At 44.2% G+C, this 19575-nt stretch overlaps 1 protein-coding gene across 5 annotated transcripts in view; it reads right to left on the minus strand.

Moving 5' to 3' along the window:
- DOCK5 (dedicator of cytokinesis 5) overlaps positions 1-19575 on the minus strand; it is a 222953-nt gene that overhangs the window by 123783 nt on the left and 79595 nt on the right. For 3 of the 5 annotated variants that reach the window (XM_086703426.1, XM_086703429.1, XM_086703430.1), the window contains exons 3-5: positions 15838-15878; positions 10581-10636; positions 8228-8324 (exon numbers count right to left, since the gene is read on the minus strand). The exons of 1 other annotated variant lie outside the window; for it this stretch is intronic. In XM_086703426.1, coding sequence (XP_086559552.1) covers positions 8228-8324; positions 10581-10636; positions 15838-15878 — 194 coding nt within the window. The remainder of the gene's footprint in view (positions 1-8227; positions 8325-10580; positions 10637-15837; positions 15879-19575) is intronic. One more of the 5 variants, XM_086703427.1, reaches the window with a different exon arrangement.

The raw sequence follows: 19575 nt of genomic DNA on the forward strand, positions 1-19575 counted from the left end.
CTGTTTTTTTTTCCCCATGTAATTCTATATAAAATATTGCCATCCCGCTGTCTTTCAACTTCACAAAAGGAATGAGAAATTGAGGCTGTAAAATTTTGCCTTTCAAAGCTGCTGGGCAAGAAAGGGATCTTTTTTTTCTTTTTTTCTTTCTTGCAACCTATTTGTCTACTCTTACTTAGCTGTTTTGGTGGGTTTTTAAAAATTCTAACGAAGATATTATTTCTCGTATTATGATAAAAAAATAAAGCGCTCAGACTCAGGGGATCCCTTCTGAGAGACAATGCTTTGTGGCACATGCTCACAAGTTCTTGGTCTCAATGATATCAGACACTATCCGGGGCGATTTAATTATTGCCTGTCCATATCAGCCTTCTTTGCCAAGTTCCCCCCCCCCCAAAAGAAGGATGAAGACAGCCATTCTTCTGTGATTCACTGTGCCCAATTAATTCTGAATAGACAAGCTGGAACACACCAAAGGAAGCCACTTCCCCATTTACTTTACGGACGTGAATTTCCTCGCCACATTTCTGAAATTGTTCGAAGTCGGATGCTCTGGGCAACAGCTGGACCCTGACACTTTACGGGTTCTTGGGGAAGCCCGTGAGGCCAGGTGAGGAGGAAACCGAACCCTCCCCACAAGCCCCTGAGCCAACGACCCGAATCTCCACCTGTTCTGCCTTCACACACCTCTTCCTGTCTTCTTTCCTAAATCCTACACTGCCCAAGCCTGCCTGTTGCAGAGTACCTTCTCTGTTATCATTAATCCCAACCTTTTTTTTTTTTTATTTTAATGTTTACTTATTTTTGAGAGACAGAGAGAGCACAAGCAGGGGAGGGGCAGAGACAGACAGGGAGAGACACAGAATCCAAAGCAGGCTCCAGGCTGTCAGCACAGAGCAGGACGTGGGGCTCGAACTCGTGAGGCGTGAGATCATGACCTGAGCTGAAGTCGGACGATTAAGTGAGCCACCCAGGCACCCCAGCCTTTTTTGCACTAGCTGCGCTGTCACATAATTTAAGAGAGCAGGGAATTTATTTAACAATCTCTCTGATCCTCTCTGCAAAAATCAGCACAATCCTGGGACAGGAGTGACTCAAGAATGAATTTTGACAGCTCAGATGTAAAACAACACTCTGATTTGAATTTCAGGTACAGCTGCGTGAAATAGAGAACTCGAAATAGTCTCCGACCAGACAATATAGGCATTCCTGCCCTTGCTTAGAAGTTCTCCCTCTTTTTTGCTTCGAGATCTCGAAGGTCTCACTTTTTACACTTGTATTATGAATGGTTTTCTCGCGCATGCTCTTTCTCTCTCTAAGAATTTCTAGAGATAAAAACAAAATCGCAAGAAAAAACAGCTTTGCCTTCAATAGTGGCAGGGATAGAGAAGCCCCCCATTGAGTATTTTAGAAATCCTAGGGGCCACTGAGACAGTGACGCCACCTCCCTGGGTGTCAGAAAACCTGGCTTCTAGTCACTTTCCCAAAGAATGCAGAAGACAAAGACTTTTCTCTGGTCCTCCACCTCTCCATCGGCAAAGGAATAGCTCCTCTGTCCACCAGCCTTTCCCCCCTTCTGTGCCGATTTTGATTCCGAGGCCAAAGCGCTGGACAGAAAGCATGGGGACTTGGTCACGACTTCTAATTCTGTCACTGGCTAGCGAAATGACTTTGGGCAAATCACTCCCTCTGAGATACACGCCCATCTGTAAAACAAAGGGACTGGGTCTGGGATCCATTCCCGGGGATGAGCGTCTGTGAGTCTATGGCCGAGATGTTAAACTTAATTACTCTTCTAAGCAACTTCCTGATTGACCGTATCCGACTCTGACCATCTCACTCCTGATGGGCTCACACGCTCTATCGAATTCCACCCGGGTAGATCTCTCTGCCGTGACTCTCCTGGCTTTGCCCGGTGTCTATAACTCCTGGGGTCTGGAGTGGCCTCTTGGCTCCTGGGCGCCCTCATGCTGCACGGACTCTGCTCTCTGGGCGAATGGGAACCCACGGGGCCCCAGATACTCTTTCTCTCCACGCTAGCGAGGCCTCTTCTCTTTCCCAGAAAAAGGCTCTGCCTGACTAGCAAAGGCTTCATTTTTCAAGACCAGGTTCCAGGAAGGCAATCTTGTGCCGCAGGAAGTAGCGCGAGAGAGCCACGCCCCAGAAGGGCTTGCAGATGAAATGTCCTGAAAACGAGACACCGTTTTCTATGGGAATTTTCTGTCCTTGGTAATAAGCAATCAGACGCTGGCTTCCAACCATGGGACCGAGCTTAATTACACTTCAGAGCATGTGCCCCGGCAGCCAGTAATAACCACCAGTTCAGAAAGATTAGACTTGAGTAGCTTTAATCTGCATGGATATGCAACGATGGGAAGAAAGGCGATCCATTGTGTCTGGCAAGTTCCCCGCGCCCACCTCAGCTCTGGGCACTTGCTCCGCTCCAGATTTTTGCAGAACTACATACAGAGCAGCTCAAGGTTTTATCGCACTGCGAATTTTAAATGAGAGATCAGTCCCTTCTATGAGCTACATTTTAGCAATTATGTTCACGTGATTCTACGTCACGCATTAACCACCTTCTACCCACCACCAGGCTTGTCTCCTATTTCTTTTCTGTGGGGAAGAAGGGTTAGGTTCAGCCTCCCAAAATTGCATGGGCCAATCAGGCCGGCTGACCAACACTCACTGAACCATTTCTCCAACCGGAAGCTGGGGAGTAGCACGTAGCTAAATCTCGGGAGGGGAGAAGTTCTAGAGTATGTTCACCATCACCAAATATCTCAGAATTTCCAGGACGGTACCTCTTTCAAAAATTTCCATCCATCTGTCCCCACAAATACACCCTAACCTGTCAGTTTTCAAGTCCTGATTATTGGTTGAGAAAATGGATTAGAACGTGGGGTGTAGATCCACACGGATTCAAGAAGTGTTGCTGGGTTGTTACTGAAAAAGGGACACCTGGGTATCACCATAGTCCCGTGATGTTTAAATCAATGCACAGGCGTCCGCCCTTGCGGCTGGAGGAACTCGAGTGGAAGATGTGTTGCTAGAAAGGAAAGAAGTTCAGCTCACTGGATGTACTTTCCCAGGCTGGGGAGAACGAATGACCCTGAGATGCAGCAGAGAAGAATGGACAGAATACGTGTGAAACCACTGACCAAGGGTGTTTAAATTCGCACAGAGCTGGAAGGGAGCCCACTCATCAGCCCCACGTTGGAGAGCACCCCGAAACGACTTGGGGGCAGAATTCCACAGAAGCAGTGCTGTAAGGGGATAGTTGGGGGCTGTCACATTTTGATGACAAAGTGCCAGGCGGTGTCCTGGGAGTTTTATACAGATTATCCTACTGAATCCTTGCAGCAAGCGTGCAAGGGGTATGTAATTACCATTTTAGGTAAGAAAAATAAAACCTAGGGGTCAAAGGACTTGTCTCAGCCTGCAGAATCAGCTTACTGGCATACCCTGGACCCAAATCCCTGCCTTCAGGATCTGAGTTCTTTCTGTTTCAGTTTGTTTGTTTGCGGTAACAATTACTGGGTTTGCTGTTTTTTGTTTTTGTTTTTCCTGAATATAAAAGTACATACCAAGTAAGGGTGCAAACCAGAACGTAAGAACTGGTCACCTATCTGACCCCAGCGTCCACCATCTTGCCATTTCACTAGGCGACCACCTCCTCATTCACAATATTTCCCCCTTTCCTGACTCACCACTGAAAACACACCCACTAGACAGGCTCCAGGGGAGAAACAGCGGCGTAGACGAAGCCAGAAACTGTGGGGAATTTGCACTCTGCGTTGGCATGCTTCCCTTTGCATTTCTGGAGTGATCCGTGCCTCCCAGACTTGAGTCTACACGAAAGAGGCTCACTATCTGCAGTGAGGAACAGCCTGGTTACTGAGTGCTCAAGGCCGCCCCGCCTAAGATGATAACACAAGGCAAAGGAAGTGGCCTTGGATGGAGAGGGGGCTCAGGGGGCACACACAAGGGAGCTTCAGAGACTCTGAGTTGGGTCAGAGGGATGCCAAGTCAAGGCTGCCCAGAGGGAGGACGTCCAGAGAGGCTACTATTTCAAGCTAGGACAGCAGCAAGAATGATATCTGCAAAGTCCCGGATGTTCAGTCTGCCCCATGATTTCACAGCTGCCATCTCTTTTCATGCCCTCACAACTCCATGGAGTCAGCAAGGCAGATTTTACGTCACTTTCACAGAGGGGCAGAATCCAGATGACGCTTGGAGACGTCAAGTGACTTGCCTACGAGCCAGGCAGTGCAGGGCCAAGCTTCCCGATTTCTAGCCCAGGGTTTGTCTCCCACAGCCTGCTTTCTCCCCAAAGCATAAAACCGCCATCACCAGGAAAGACAATTAAATGGGAAAGAAAAGAAGGCACATGTGGGTTGTCATTGTTTTTTTCTCTGTGCTTTGGACGAGTGGGTTCCCCTCTCTTCAATGAAACCTTTAAAACATATTTATGGTTATTTCACAAGGGTACAGTGTGACTGCTAAAAATAAATCCCAGCTATCCAAATGTTTTCCCTGTCTAGAATTACCTGTGTCTACATGGCTGGGCTTATACTGGTTAGTGGATGGCACCTTCCTCTCATACAAGACTCTGGATCTACTCCATAATTTCTCATGAGCACAGACTGAGAAGGAGAGAACCAGTAAATGTGCGTAGAGAAATATGGATGTTGTAAGACTCCACAAGTATCTTTACAGATATCAAACAGAACACCCGGTCTCAAAAGTCTGAAGGAGGAAATGCACAAGAAAAATATAAGTATTGATGTGGATTAGTAAAATCCAGATTTATCTTTACACAAATTGAAAGACTTTACAGAATCAGAAAAATCAAAAACACTGATAAAACTATGGGTGGGATGGGGAGGGGTGAAAACTACAGATTTGGGGTCCTTTTACCTTTTTTCTCAGTAAAGCGTAATATTTGAGGTTTGCTACTTTGATGCACAAATTTTTAAGAAAGGAATTCAGAAATTCTGCCTGAAGCGAACTGTCAATATTTTAGGAAGGAACAGGAAGAAAAGAAAGTCATGATTAATAATGAACCCATTTTAAGTGGCTTATTTTTTTTTAACTTTTTTTTTTTTTTAAGTTTATTTATCTTGAGAGAGAGAGAGAAAGAGAAAAGGAGAGAGAATTCCAAGCAGGCCCCACACTGTCAATGCAGAGCCCGATGTAGGGCTCGAACTCACTAACCATGAGATCATAACGTGAGCTGAAATCAAGGGTCAGATGCTTAGCCGACTGAGCTACCCAGGCACCCTTAAGTGGATTATATTTTAATGAACAAGCAAATATCAAAAGCAGAAGCAGATTGCTGAGCCCTATCAATTGATTAAGATTCCCACAATGAACGTGTTTTAGTCACCTATAGCAGCTATAAGACATTTTTAAATATTCACAATTAGCAAAATGATTACCTTATTAGCTGTCAATATTAAGAGAGGAAAAGTTAATCTTGTCCTCTGAGAGAAGACAGAAGTTATTTTCTTTGCCTGCCTTCCTTCCTTCCTTCCCTCCTTCCTTCTTTTTTCTTTCTCTCTTTCTTTCTCCTCTCTCTCTCTCTCTCTTTCTTTCTGCTATTAAATAGTGAAACACCCACATAGGAAATCTTCAACCTGGGCTTACCACCATTTAAGCAGTACGGGTTTCTGGAAGCCCAAATACACGAATCAGACTTCTTCCTCCCTAGTTCACTTATTTATCATTTCTACCAACAATCAACATGGTAGATTCACCTGTAAACATGTGGAAGACACAGATAATGAAGTGAGCACAAGCGTTGTGTCTCAACCAGAAAGAAATTCGACCACGTCCATATTCTCCACTCTCTGACATTACGACGTTAAAGATCTCATTTCACCGTACTAATTATCCGGTACGTGTCACCACGTACCAATTTCCAGAAAGAATGCATTAAGGCAGTAACCCGTGTATATGCAATTCTCATCTATCAAACTTGTTGCGCATCCAACACTAACTGGTCAATTAACCAGAACCAGAGAGTGCTTTCAACAGACATATCGAATGATTGATGTCGGCCAATGGGCTTAAAAGGGCAGGTCTGTCCTCCCGGAGTTCCTGATTTAAGAACCTACAGGTAGCTCACCCCTCAATTACACATAAAGAGATCAAAAGATCACTGGCATTACAATGCAGTATGCCCTAAGGGCCGGATGATGGCCTCAGTAAGTGCTCCAGCGGTCCAAAAGGAAACGTTATGGATTGGTGTGGTTAGAAGCCACACGATAAGGAAGAACGAACTTGAACTAGGCCTTGAAAGATGGGCAGGCAGAGAAAAATCCTGTGCTTGTCCACAGAAGGGGTTGGTGATTTCTGCTGCTGTGATCCATCATGGGTAACACCAGCCCAGGATGGAAATGAAATCATACATTAACTCTTAGAAGTTATGCTAGAATGAGCTTCTGATTACTGTTTTTAATATTAAGGGTCTAGAGGGAGGTGTTCTCCATAAGTTATTAAGACTGGCTTTTGAGAGTTCAAATGAAGAGTCAACACATGACTGAACAAAACCCGAAATAAACAAAGTCACATAAAGGAAAGAGAATGGCTTCCAGGACATCGGGTCCAGTCTCCTCCCTCACTGCACTCATGCATGCATCGAATGAGAGAATAAGCTTTTACCGTGAGAATTCCCGGTCAGCCGGGAAAGATACTAATGGAGGCAGGACCTAGTGACGCTCACTTACCTCCAGGTCTCCAAGAAAGAGGGAACGTCAGCAAAGGATATTTGTGCATTCTGATGTCAAGGAAAGAGCTTCCTGGTGTGGGACACAGATGCAAACTTGCTTCCCCGGGGACTTTGAACATTCCTGGCCTCTTGCAAGACAGCTGCCCCCGGGTGTTCTCAGCGCAATATTAAAGGTCACATCTACCTCGTCCTGATTGCAAACCTACACACAACTTGTGATTATGGTTTATCGTGGAGACAATGGGCTGGTTCCTGTGTAATTTCCCATTGCACTAGTGTATCTTACTAGCACTATGAGGTCAAACCACTGTCGAGAGAAACAGTCCTTCGAGTTGGCCTCAAAGAGAAGACTTAAGACAGTGACTTAATACCACTTAACTTGCGGGGGGTCGGTAAGGTACGCTGGCTGCCATGTGCCACCCTTACAGGAGTCCTCACGCGGCTGGGCGGTGAAACACTGACAAATTCCTATTCACTGGGTTACACATCAAAAGGCTAAGAGCGTTTCTACTGTTCCTTCCACCATCTCGTGTCATCAATGACCCTACCCCAGGACAATGAGAATATGACGGTTATCAACCACTGTATGGTCCGTTATACGGACCTTTTTCTTTTTCTCTCACCAATTTTATTCAGCATTGTAGGAGAGGTTCCAGCCAGTGCAAAAGACCAAGAAAAAGAAATAAAAGGCATAAATTTTGGGAAAAGAAGCAGACAACAAGATCCTGTATTTATAACACCCTATGGTTCTTAGGATACCAAAAGCACAAACAACAGAACCAAAAAATGGGACAACCAGACTTCTTCAAAATTAACAAGTTTCGTGCGTCGAAGAGTACCATCAAGAAAGGGAAAAAACAACCCACAGAGTGAGTTTTCAAATCATATCTCTGACAAGAGACAAAATGTCCTTACAAGTCAATCATAAAAAGGCAAATAGCACAATTTTAAGATGGGCAAAATACGTGAACGAACATTCCTACAAAGAAGATATCCAAATGACCAAAAGGCACATGAAAAGATGCTCACTGTCATCAGCCACCAAATCAAAACCAAAGTTAGATACACTTTACACACACTAGCACGGCTATAATAAAAAAGACAGGGCACTTGGGGGGCTTGGTCGGTTGAGCCTAAGTCTTGATTTGGCTCAGGTCATGACTCCAGGGTCATGGGATAGAGCCCTCCACTCTCAGTGCGGAGCCTGCTTGAGATTTTCTCTCTCCCTCTCTCTCTGTCTGTCTATCTTTCTCCTCCTCTCTGCCCTTCTCCCCCACTCATGCTCTCACTCCCTCACTCTCTTTTTATGGACTCCATCAGTGTGCTCCCCATCCTCTGGTTTCTGGCTGAGGTACGGGGGGTTCCATACAACGGAACACAACAATGGTTGCACCCTACTCCATGCAGAGAGCTCATACGTTGCTGACACCTTGCAGCAGAACAGACAGGACCAGAAAATAACGCCACCAGCTTCAAGACCCGGGGAAAGCTCACCACATAGAGCTTGCGCCAGATGACAGCCCATTCTCGCAGGGTCGACGTGAGCTCCTGCACCAGTGGGAGCTCACCAGGGATCACGGTCTCGTGCTGCCTAAAGAGAACCAGACAGAGGCTCGTGTTACTCTGGGTCGGTCATCCCTGCTTTTCTTGACAGAGGTCATATTCCCCACAGGTCAAAGACGGGAGTGGGGCTGGTTAGGCTGGAGACAAGACAAAACTCACCCGTTGTGGGGAAATTTGTTTGGAAGACTTTATTACCCCTAGGCATCTGAGGGAAAGAGAAGGACCTTACCGCTGCAGCTCTCAAAAGGAATCATTTCTGCAATGAGATGGACCCATGGCCCAGCCTGGACTGCCCCATTTCGGATCGTTACAGGAGCAATGGTTATCAGCCACTGCTGGCTTCGGTGATTCCGAGGGATGGAAGCCCCAAAGCCAGTATTTTAGCTCGTTCTGCCAAGCAACCGTTTCATTAGGGAGAGAGGGTGAAGTGTTCATGGCACAGGGGTCGTGGGGCTTGTAACCTCAACCAGGACCTGCTGCTAGGGACCGAGGCAGTGCTCTCTTATGAAGTGATGCTCAGGATTCTTATCTGCTGCCTCGCTGCACTGAAAACGCATACAAACCAAACTCCTCACTCGCTCACAGGAGACTTACAACAAAGCGGGCCCGATATCTATTCACATCAATCCTCTGCTATTTTTATGATGAGCAAAAGGAGAAAAGGAGAGTAAGCGCAAGCGAACAAATGGCAAATAGTGGTAGGATTGCCAGACTTAATTAAGACTACAAGATGCCCAGTTAAGTTTGGATTTCAGACAGATTAAAATAATCTATAATCTATAATCTGTATTATATTATATATGTAATATATAAGACATATAATATATAAAACATATAATTATATAATTAAAATTATAATATTTACTATATATAAATTATATAATATATATTATATATAATTATAATAAATATATCACCTATAGTATATATTATGTTTTATATATTATACATTATATTATATGTTATTATATATTGATATTTATTAATATTAATATATATTATATACCATGTTATATTACATAATATATATTATATTATACATCATATATTATATAATGTACGTTGTATATACAATATATATTATATATGATATATATGTATATATAATGTATATATACATATATATCATATATATGATATATACGTTATATTATAATTGTATATACAACATATATAATATACGATATATAATATATATAACATAATATAAAATAATTTTTTTAGTACAAGTATGACTCATGAAATACCTGGGTCATATTTACTGTAAACAAGTATTTGTTGTTATCTGATTTTCACCTGGGCACCCTGCATTTTTACCTGTCAGCCCTAGTTAATGGGATCATGCCTCCCTGCGTGCCCTTTCGCCAGCGTGACAATGGAGGCTTCCCCAGGGATGGCCCACTGGAAGGAAGCTTCTCCGGAAGGGCAGGACGCCTGTTTTCAGCCTTGGTTCTGCTACTGAAAAGTAGCCGTGTGAACTGGGGCATGTCTCCACCTCTCGTCTATAAAACACGGATGCAGAACTTACGACTGAGACTGTCCTTTGATGCCTTGAGCCTGCGTGACTCTGATCCGTTCCACTCTCTATGAGCCCTGGGATGCCAGGCTCTCCTTCCCTCCTTAACTCTCCGGCCCCTGGGCTCACCAACCACACCGTGTCTCTCTCTTCCACTTCAGGCCGAGCGTCTTACTCCTCTTACTGGCCACAGAGGAAGTACTTTCCAGGACACACGGCAGGGTGGATGAAAAACAGGAACATCCAAAACTTGATGGATATTATCTGCAGGCCACGTTCAGACACATTGTTTCATAATTTTACATTAAGCTCAACCAACCTAGGGCCAGATTTATCGCCCCCAATCTGCACTGGAAAAGTCCAAGGTGCAGTGAGGCTACCTGACTTGTCTAAGCTTTAGTGCTGGTTACTGTAGGGATGCAGCCTGCCCATCTCTGTCCCAAGGGTGACAAACTGGGGGCTCTCAGATCTTACCCGCAAAAGAGTGCCAAAGCTTCACGTATGTGCACACATGAGCACGCAAACACTCAGTGAGCAGACAGCACAAAAGGAAGGTAAGGGCCCTTCATTCATTCATTGCCCGTCTTTAGGATTCTAGGGAAGGATGCCAGGGAGGAACAATTGTAACAGAAAGAACCACGTCAGGAAAAGGTTTTTATTCACTTCCCTCTCATATGAGAAGAGAGAAATCCTGCGCAAAAGAAACTCTTTAATGATAATTTGACATCTTCACCAACTTCTAGGAGCCTTCCTGGAATTGGAACTTACCCTCGGTCTTCCACGGTTGCCTCCTTCAAATGGATATACGTTTCAGGGAAAATCCCCTACAGAGAGAAGAACTTTGGTTATGTGGCTATACGAATCTCAGCGTAAAGAGCACAGAGGGCATCAGGAATGAATGAGGAAGAAACAGGATGCCTGGACAGTGGCTAGAGTTTGCGGCCAGGCTTATGGGAGGCCAACCATCCTGACTGACACCTAAACGAAAGCATGGCTGAAAAGACAGAAATTAAGAGCTGGGTTCCCAGAGCCTAGGAGAGATGCTTCCCCAGTGGACAGGCAAACATGTCCGGGTCAGCTCAGGGCCGCAGTAATGTCAAGGACTTTCACAGTGAGATCCTAAAACCCTCCAGATCGTACCATGAAATGCTTCCCTTTAAATGGCTTCACATAATTAGTGACATGGAGGGCTATGTACTTAGTGGCCCATAAAATTACAGTGATTTTCTAAAACAATCTCTGTCAGCACTTTTACTTAAACCAAATGTGCCCCAAATCAATTAGTTCTAATTATCCAGTCTCAAATGGCTCTCCATTCTATATTCCTAAGGGGCGATTCTCCATCGCTATTGTGACACTGCCCATGGGAGAACCAAGGCCCAGACGGACCCCAGAGAAAGACTGGAAACCAATCAGTAGAAACTGAAGAAGCGAAGATCAGATCTAACCACCAGAAAGCAGGTCATGGATCTGAGTTTTCCTAAATGCCAGCGGCTTCTATTGTTTCAACTGGGTGATACACTCATCAAGAAATGGAGAAACTGCTATCTGAAAAAGGCGTTGCTGCTCTTTGTTTTAAGGGCAGTGTGCACGCCAGACCAGTAGAAGTCGGAAAAGAGCTCATTTAATGGGCAACCACTGGCCCAACTGCTCCCAGCCCAGCACCTGCAAAGGCCAGTGCGACCCGGCAGACGTCCTGTGTCGGGAGTGGCTGACCGCAAAGGTGGGAGAGGAATATCCTCCTACCTGGGGGACCGGGTCAAAGACGTGTATGCACCCAGCGAGCCTTAATGCATTCAGTGACCGACCACTGGGGTCAGTGTGGTGTCCGGTTTCGTGTGCTACGTTTGCCTGAATAATACTCTTTCTCCATTTTAGCCCTTTGTCAACAAAACAGGAAACAGCAAGAGAATCTGAGATGGAGCTGTTCCCACAAGTGGTGATGGCAGGACAGATCCTGCCACTGCTTGAGTCAAAGGCAGAATGGCCATCCTTTCCTGCCAGGCAGGAAGAACCCCCCCAAACAAGTACATTACCTTCCCCTCCACAGGGTGTCTAAGTAAGAAAGCACCACGCCAGTCTGTTACTGAGCAGCCCCAGAACACACACAGGAGCAAGGGGACACTGACCTCTTTCATTACAGAGGAAGGACTCAAAGTCATGTTGGGAAACCGATCAAATGGTTAGAAACAAACAAAAACGGGGAGTGGGAAGTTAGCAAGTGATGAATCGCTTAAAGCAATAGTTACGTGGAGCCATATTTGTAGGTTAAAATGCGATGTAACACTGCTAATCCCAAGGAATATCCTCACAGCAGATTTTTCTCATCAAGGAGGGTAACGGACCAGCTACAATTTTTGGGCGTTCGTAATCTGATGACTGGTCTCCTCCCAATACCTGGGAGAAGTCCAAATCAAAGACAGAAGCATGTGAAATAAAAACAGTGACTTATTTTATAACATCTAAGCAGACTACCAGCAGATGACTTATGCTAAATTTACAGACCTGACGGTTTTCCTGTTAACAGAATATTTGTTTCGTTGCATTACCACTCTGTTCTCTGTAGGCATCCTCCCTCCATGAGAGCATATGCCCACCTACGGCCATTTGATTGCTCTGGTAAATCTGAGCCTTGTAGAACTTTTCCTATGCCCATATGATACACAGAAAGGCAGGATGGGGCCCCTATGCGGCTCAGTCAGCTAAGCGTCCGACTCTCGATTTCAGCTCAAGTTATGATCTCACGGTTCATGAGCTTGAGCCGCGCATTGGGCTCCTCGCTGACAGCTCGGAGCCTTCTTGGGATTCCTTCTCTCCCTTTCTTTCCCTCCCCACTTTCTCTCTCTCTCTCTCAAAATAAATAAACTTAAAAAAAAAAAAAGGCAGGATAAACTTGGGGGATAGGTTACTGATTTAAAGCCTATCTCATTTTTGGCTTTCCTTTCTCATTGCAACTTAACTCACTTCAGTAAAAAAAAAATAATAATAATAATGACTTTCTAGATATTGCCCTTATCCACACTTCCACAATCATGCCGGGATCAATAATCAGTTTCTGCAAAGCTCTTGGCTTCTTCAGTTTGTAAAACCACAAGCTCATTTTATCACTGCTCTAAATGGCTAGGTTGGCTGATAAATGACACCCAAAATTTCCATTAAAATAATAGGCCTTTCAAAGAGTTCCTCCCCTAAAGACCGTCAAAGGCAGGAAAACAGCATTAGAAGGGCGTTTCAAATAGGCTGGATCTCTTAATGAAAGGGAGTCAGAAGCTCAACATAATTCATGATGACTATCTGAATTCCCTAGATTCTTCCTGGAGTTCTCCACCAAGAAGATACTTCAACTTAAAAATCAACAAGTAAATGCCAGGTCCTTGTTTGTCCTCCCATTTCATTGAAATGCAACGTTGAATTATCACCGACTTAAAAGAAGCTCTTCCTGAACTCATTCTTCATAAGGCTGAGATTTAAAGTTTAAGGATTTTAAGAAAATGAAGACAAAAAAAAAATTGAAAAACACACCCGGAACTTGTCATTTAGATCCTAGCAAAGCACTCCATTCACTCTTCAAAGACGACAAGGTCACTAGTTAAGACGGATTTTGATCTATTAGGACATCACAGGATGCCTTAGAAACCGCGGTCGTCTATGCACAAAAAGGATCCTCACATTCTGTAACTCTCTGAAAGGGGAGAGTGTGGTCTGGGAGCTTGTTTCAACATGATTCACAATCACCAGTTAAAAATCAAGAATTGTGTTTGTTCTTTAAGTTCATATGACCATATCTGAGAATGGGTTTTGGCTCATTTTTTTAAGTTAGCATTTTTTTTTTAAAGATTGGGGGTTAAGTGGCATAAGTATTCTTGCTCTTTAATAAACTCAGAACTTCAAAACTGTTAACTCCAACCATGTTTTGAAATAACTATCGTTTGGGGCGCCTGGGTGGCTTGGTCGGTTCAGCGTCTGACTTTGGCTCAGGTCATGATCTCACAGTCCGTGAGTTCGAGCCCCGCGTCGGGCTCTGTGCTGACAGCTCAGAGCCTGGAGCCTGTTTCAGATTCTGTGTCTCCCTCTCTCTCTGCTCCTCCCCTGTTCATGCTCTGTCTCTCTCTGTCTCAAAAATAAATAAACGTTAAAAAAAAAATTAAAGAAAAAAAAAGAACGAACTATCGTTTGCTCTAATTGTGAATAAAATAAACACTGATAGGGCTGACCCCATACCACGCGGCAGGAGTGTCTATAAACCGAGTGCAAAGATCCTAAAAGGACGGAAGCTCTTGGATTTAGTCTTATCATGCTTTCATTCACACAAGAACATCCCTGTCGTACATCCCTATTTGAAGGTCTGGAGAACTTAAAGTCAGCAAGAGATTAAATGAAAATAGTTAAGCTGGAAATGAAAACATGTGGCACAAGAATCAAACTATGGGCAGAAAAATTCAGCATCAGGATTTGGGGCGGGATAAAAAGAACCAAAATTGTGGGAGTTGATACTCGTGTTATGAGCAAATACTCCTTTATTTTGGAAGATTATGAAACGGTCAAAGTTAACAAAATGCGTGTGTGTGTGTGTGTGTGTGTGTGTGCGCGCGCGCGTGTGTATGTGAAAATACTGCGTATGACATAAAAGCCAAATATACAAAAAGCCTGACCAAAACAGTGGTCTCTAATGCCCTACGCTTCGTAGAAAGGGGCTTCTCTACGCGCTGAGCTCTCTTGAGAGTTATGTGCCCAGATTACTTGTATCTCATGCTGTGTTTGAAAAATAAGAACTGTGGGTTTTGGGTTGTTGTTGTTGTGTTTTGTTTTGTGTTGTTCACTTCAATGATAAAATCTGAAATGTTTCTCTTCCCCCTTTCCTAATGAGCTATTTTGCATGTGAACTAACTGGGAAATACTATGGCCCTAGCAACTCAGCTCTTTCAAAACAAAGTGCTGACTCCATAGGCTCCAGAGGGTGCTGCGTCAAAGGAAAAGCACTGACCAGACCTAAAATTAACTGAGGGGGGTATTAACATAACTAATAGATTTTCTTTAGCTTGCTGATGAGTAGTTTTGGCACTGGGTACAGGAACCTGCTAGGGTCAGTATTTTTCAAACTCTCTGCCCACGATGAGATACATTCTCATGGCAACCCGGTACTTAACTATACATAAAATATAATTTAAAATACAGAAAATACATAAACGTATGAGCCGCAAACAAAAGTTGCATGAAACAGGATCTGTCACAGTGTTCCATTTTCTTTTCTACTTTTCAGAGTTTTGGTTCTTGGAAAACGATGGTTAATAACCCACTAAGTTGATTTCATGACGTATTACTGGGGTTGGGAGGTTCCCGGTTTCGAAACGACGACGCTGGCTTATCCATCTTGTGATAAAGGATAGAATCAAGCAGAAATGGGGGGACGCTTTAGTTCTGGGATGTAAGCATTGGAGCCCAAGGATTAAGAAGCAGCGCGGGTCCCCCTGAAAGAGACGGCCAACAATAACAACGTCGCTGTATCACCACCCTTTTTAGCTTGAGGGACAGAAAGCAAAATGCCCGACACAGTGTGTGAATTCACCTGTGGCCTCTATCCTTTTTTTTTTTTTTTTTAATTTTTTTTTTTCCAACGTTTATTTATTTTTGGGACAGAGAGAGACAGAGCATGAACGGGGGAGGGGCAGAGAGAGAGGGAGACACAGAATCGAAAGCAGGCTCCAGGCTCTGAGCCATCAGCCCAGAGCCCGACGCGGGGCTCGAACTCACGGACCGCGAGATCGTGACCTGGCTGAAGTCGGACGCTTAACCGACTGCGCCACCCAGGCGCCCCGGCCTCTATCCTTGAGGTGGCAGGTAGGAATACGGCCAATGGGACTTGTGCCATTTTACCTAAACATTGAGGTCAGAGAATGTGTTTTCAGGTCTAAAGAAGAACCATCACAGAGAACACAAACGAGGTCTAGAAACAGCAATGAGCAGAAAATGATTAACACAGAACTAGCAGACAGATTCAAATTAAAAATGGAATGATCAGCCATACCTTTTTCGATTTATTGTGGAGGGTATATCCTCTGTACCAACCTGTCAGGGCATAAGAAAACAGTCTTTTATGTTATCTGAGATAATATAAAGATATCAGCAATATGCATCCTCCTATTCTATCAGAGCATTGGCCTGGAATCCAGGGGGCAATTGGCAGACTATTTAGAAAAAGTGCCGTTTGGGTTTATTACACGGCCAAAATTTAGATCTATAGGAGAGCTTTATTTTCTCCATAGGTAAAGGATTTAGAATTCAAATAGAATCATGACTCATCTCCGCCCCTTTAGAGAAAGGATAGAACAACAACAACAAAACAAGACGGAAGGTAGGTCAACCTCATCATATCTTAATACCTTAGTCATTCATTGTTCTTGCATGAATGAATAAGACTTTCATCAATATGTATAAATTCAAAAGTCATCCTACACTACTAAATAAAGTAAATAATTTAATCATTTATATAGTCTTTCTCTTATCTAAATTCTCAGGTGAAGAACCACTATTCTACAACAATTAAAAAAAAGTTTAATGTTTATTCATTTATGAGACAGAGACAGAGCATGAGTGGGGGAGGGGCAGAGAGAGGGAGACACAGGGAATCCGAAGCAGGCTCCAGGCTCCGAGCCGTCAGCACAGAGCCCGACGCGGGGCTCGAACTCACAGACCGTGAGATCATGACCTGAGCCAAAGTCGGACGCTCAACCGACGGAGCCACCCAGGCACCCCTCTACAACAATTTTAAATGGCAATAGCACATCTCACATACACAAACATTTGCACCTAAAAAAGTTGAAACAAACAAATCGTAAAACAATGTTTTAAACAATTCTTGGCAATGCTATATACACCCCCAACAATAGAAAAAAACAATTGTTTGCTTGATGAGGCTTTGAATAAAGGCTTTCACTTCTTTATACAAATTTCAATAAATACACATACACCAATGGATGCTTCTCTACCCTCTATCTGGTAGAGAGAATACACAATTTAATCTGTCCATCAACAGATAACTTACATTAAATATTTATTGGACACCTACTAGAGGTAATTTACTGTAATGATTTTCCTCATTCCCCACGTCCATCAGGCATCAAGCTGGTCATCTTGCCTAAGTAACCCCGGCTGTAAGTGGAATATATGTGTAAAGCAGCCATATACATACAGTGAGTAGATGCAAACCGTACTTAAAGCTTCAGGCATCTGCCAACAGGGTTCTAGAACCCTCTTGTAATTTGTTCCATGCGAAATCGCCCAGAAAACAGACGCACAATCTGTTCTGGGTGTATTGCAAGAAGAAAGCTGAATTTGAGCACAGGGTTAACAACATTTTCACAAGTTTCTAAGCTGTCAGCATTCAAACCTTTAAAGGATTCGGCTATACTTTTTTTATGGGAAAGAACAGGGTCCTATGTTGTGAAAGCGTTCCAGGTTTGTATCGGGGCCCAAGGTTGGGAAAAAGATATTTGAACAGGAAACCCTGCTCCCAAGTTAGGATGCCAAAGGGCACAAGAGAGCCAGCTGCTAGAACACCAAGCCAGACATCACTGGCTGTTTTTTTCTGCCACAGGACAATGCCTTCGCCTCAGTCAATGCTTCAGCCTCATCCTGGCGTGGGGGAGGGGCAGGCAAGCTGAGAAACAATAGTCTCTTCCAAGCACTTTTCGTCGCCCTGTGTCCTACCAAACCGAGATGGAACCGTTTGGACTTTGCTCCACTGTCAGAGAGGAATTTCTCTGTACTTCTGTAAACAGTATTTTTGTGCAGCCATTCATCACAGAATTATGCTTTCTAAACCCGTCATTTCTGAAAGCCTTTTTTTTTTTTTTTAAACCTCCTAAATCTTCTCTAGAATTGTGGTTTGCGTCCAGCCCCCAACTACAGGCACGAAATTATCACACTGAATTTGTAGCACGTTCATTTTGCTTGGTGTTCAGCGGCGGCACAGGACCCTCTCTCTGCAGTTTTCGTGTCACTGTCAGGACTCCGTAAGTTCACCTGCTAATACCTGCAAGGGATATAAATAAGCAAGAACACCATTTTCCAACTGATCCCAATATTTAAGACAAGAGAAGCATTATTAAAATGGAGAGAATGTTGAGGATGGTGAGGCCAGAGAGCTAGTCTTACCTATACGTAGGTGAAATGTCAGTCTCAAACAGTGAGTTTGCAAGCCTGTGAATACACAGAACAGATTGGTGGTTGCCCCGACGCAGGGGGTGGAGGTGAGGGCGAAATGCGTGAAGCGAGTTGAAAGGTACAAACTTCTAGTTATAAAATAATGAAGTCACGGGGATGTCATGTGCAGCAGGGCAACCATCGTTAATGATACTGTGTTGAGTATTTGAAACTTGCTGAGAGAGTAAGTCTTGAAACTTCTCATCACAAGGGAAAAGGGTTTCGCAACTACTATGCTCATGGATGTTAACAACACTTACTGTGATGAACAGTTTGCAATAAACGCAGATATGGAATTGTTATGTTGTACACCTGGAAAAAAATGTTGTGCTTCAATCACACCTCAAGAAAACAAAAGCAGGGCGGCGGGGGGGGGGGGGGGAGTGGGTGGTGAAGAGCTTCTGACAACAATGGTGAACACCAAAAGCGATTCCAGGCAAAGGGTGGTTCTTCCATTCGGGCACCCAGTCATTTCTGTTTTCCTGGGACTACCCCAATCCAGGATAAAAATCCATCCCCTCCGAAACGAACATGCCTGAGAGTTCCAAATTCCACGGGCAAAGTTGCTTCTTTTATCCCGTAGATGTACACATCATCTACGCTGATACAAAAAATAAAAATACAGAAATAAGATGACCTCATATAATGGCAGTACTGAGAAGCGTTCAAGGAGAGGAACATGGCAGGGGATGACTAGTAACATGGTACATTACTTTAGATAAGGTGATCAAGCTTTCCCTGAAAGAATCGGAATGGAACCAGTCATAAAATGGGAGAAGGCAATTAGAAGGTAGTCCGAGGGAGGCATGATTCTCAACCCTGGCTGCCCATTAGATTTACCAGAGAAATTTTTAAAATGCCGATGCCTGAGCCACGTCCCAAATATTCTGATTTAATTGGACGCAGGTGGGACCCAAGCCGAGCGCTTCTAAAAAGATCCTCGGGTGATGCTGATGTGCAGCCAGGATCGATCGTCAGAGCTATCACACGCCATGGAGGAACTTCGTTTGTTTTCTAAGCACAATGGGAAGCCATCGGAAGGTTCTAAATGACATCATCATGCCTTATGCTTTTAAAACATTATGCTGGCTCTTACATAAGAATGGACTGTGGCAGGTGAGACATAGTGGAAAGAGGAACCTCAGGGAGGAGACTAGTAGGTAAAGTGAAAATGGGGAGAGATGAAAAGATGCTGGACCCATTTTGAATCAACAGGCGTTGCTCATGATTTCGCTGGGAACAGCCATGACCCAAGGGATGAAAGGCAAATATTCAAGGGCATTCAAATGCTGGGTTTAAGCAACCGAGTGGCTACAATTAATTCTTCGGGATAGGGAGACTGAAAGGAGGAAAGCACTGGGGAATGGGAGGCAGATTCAGGACATGTATCTTGGCCCTTCTGCTTCCCTTCCTGAGCAAGTAAACCCTGAGCCATTTCGTAGGACAGGGCAATTTAGGCATTTGCAAGGGGGGTGGGGGAGGCCATCCACACAGGGACCAGACTGGCAGGGCGTGTCAGAGCCCAGGCAGAACAAAGTACACATCCATGGGGACTGGGGGA

This window comes from Puma concolor, chromosome B1 (assembly GCF_028749965.1).
Source record: "Puma concolor isolate L17-30 chromosome B1, mPumCon1.1.hap2, whole genome shotgun sequence".
Lineage (NCBI taxonomy): Eukaryota > Metazoa > Chordata > Mammalia > Carnivora > Felidae > Puma > Puma concolor.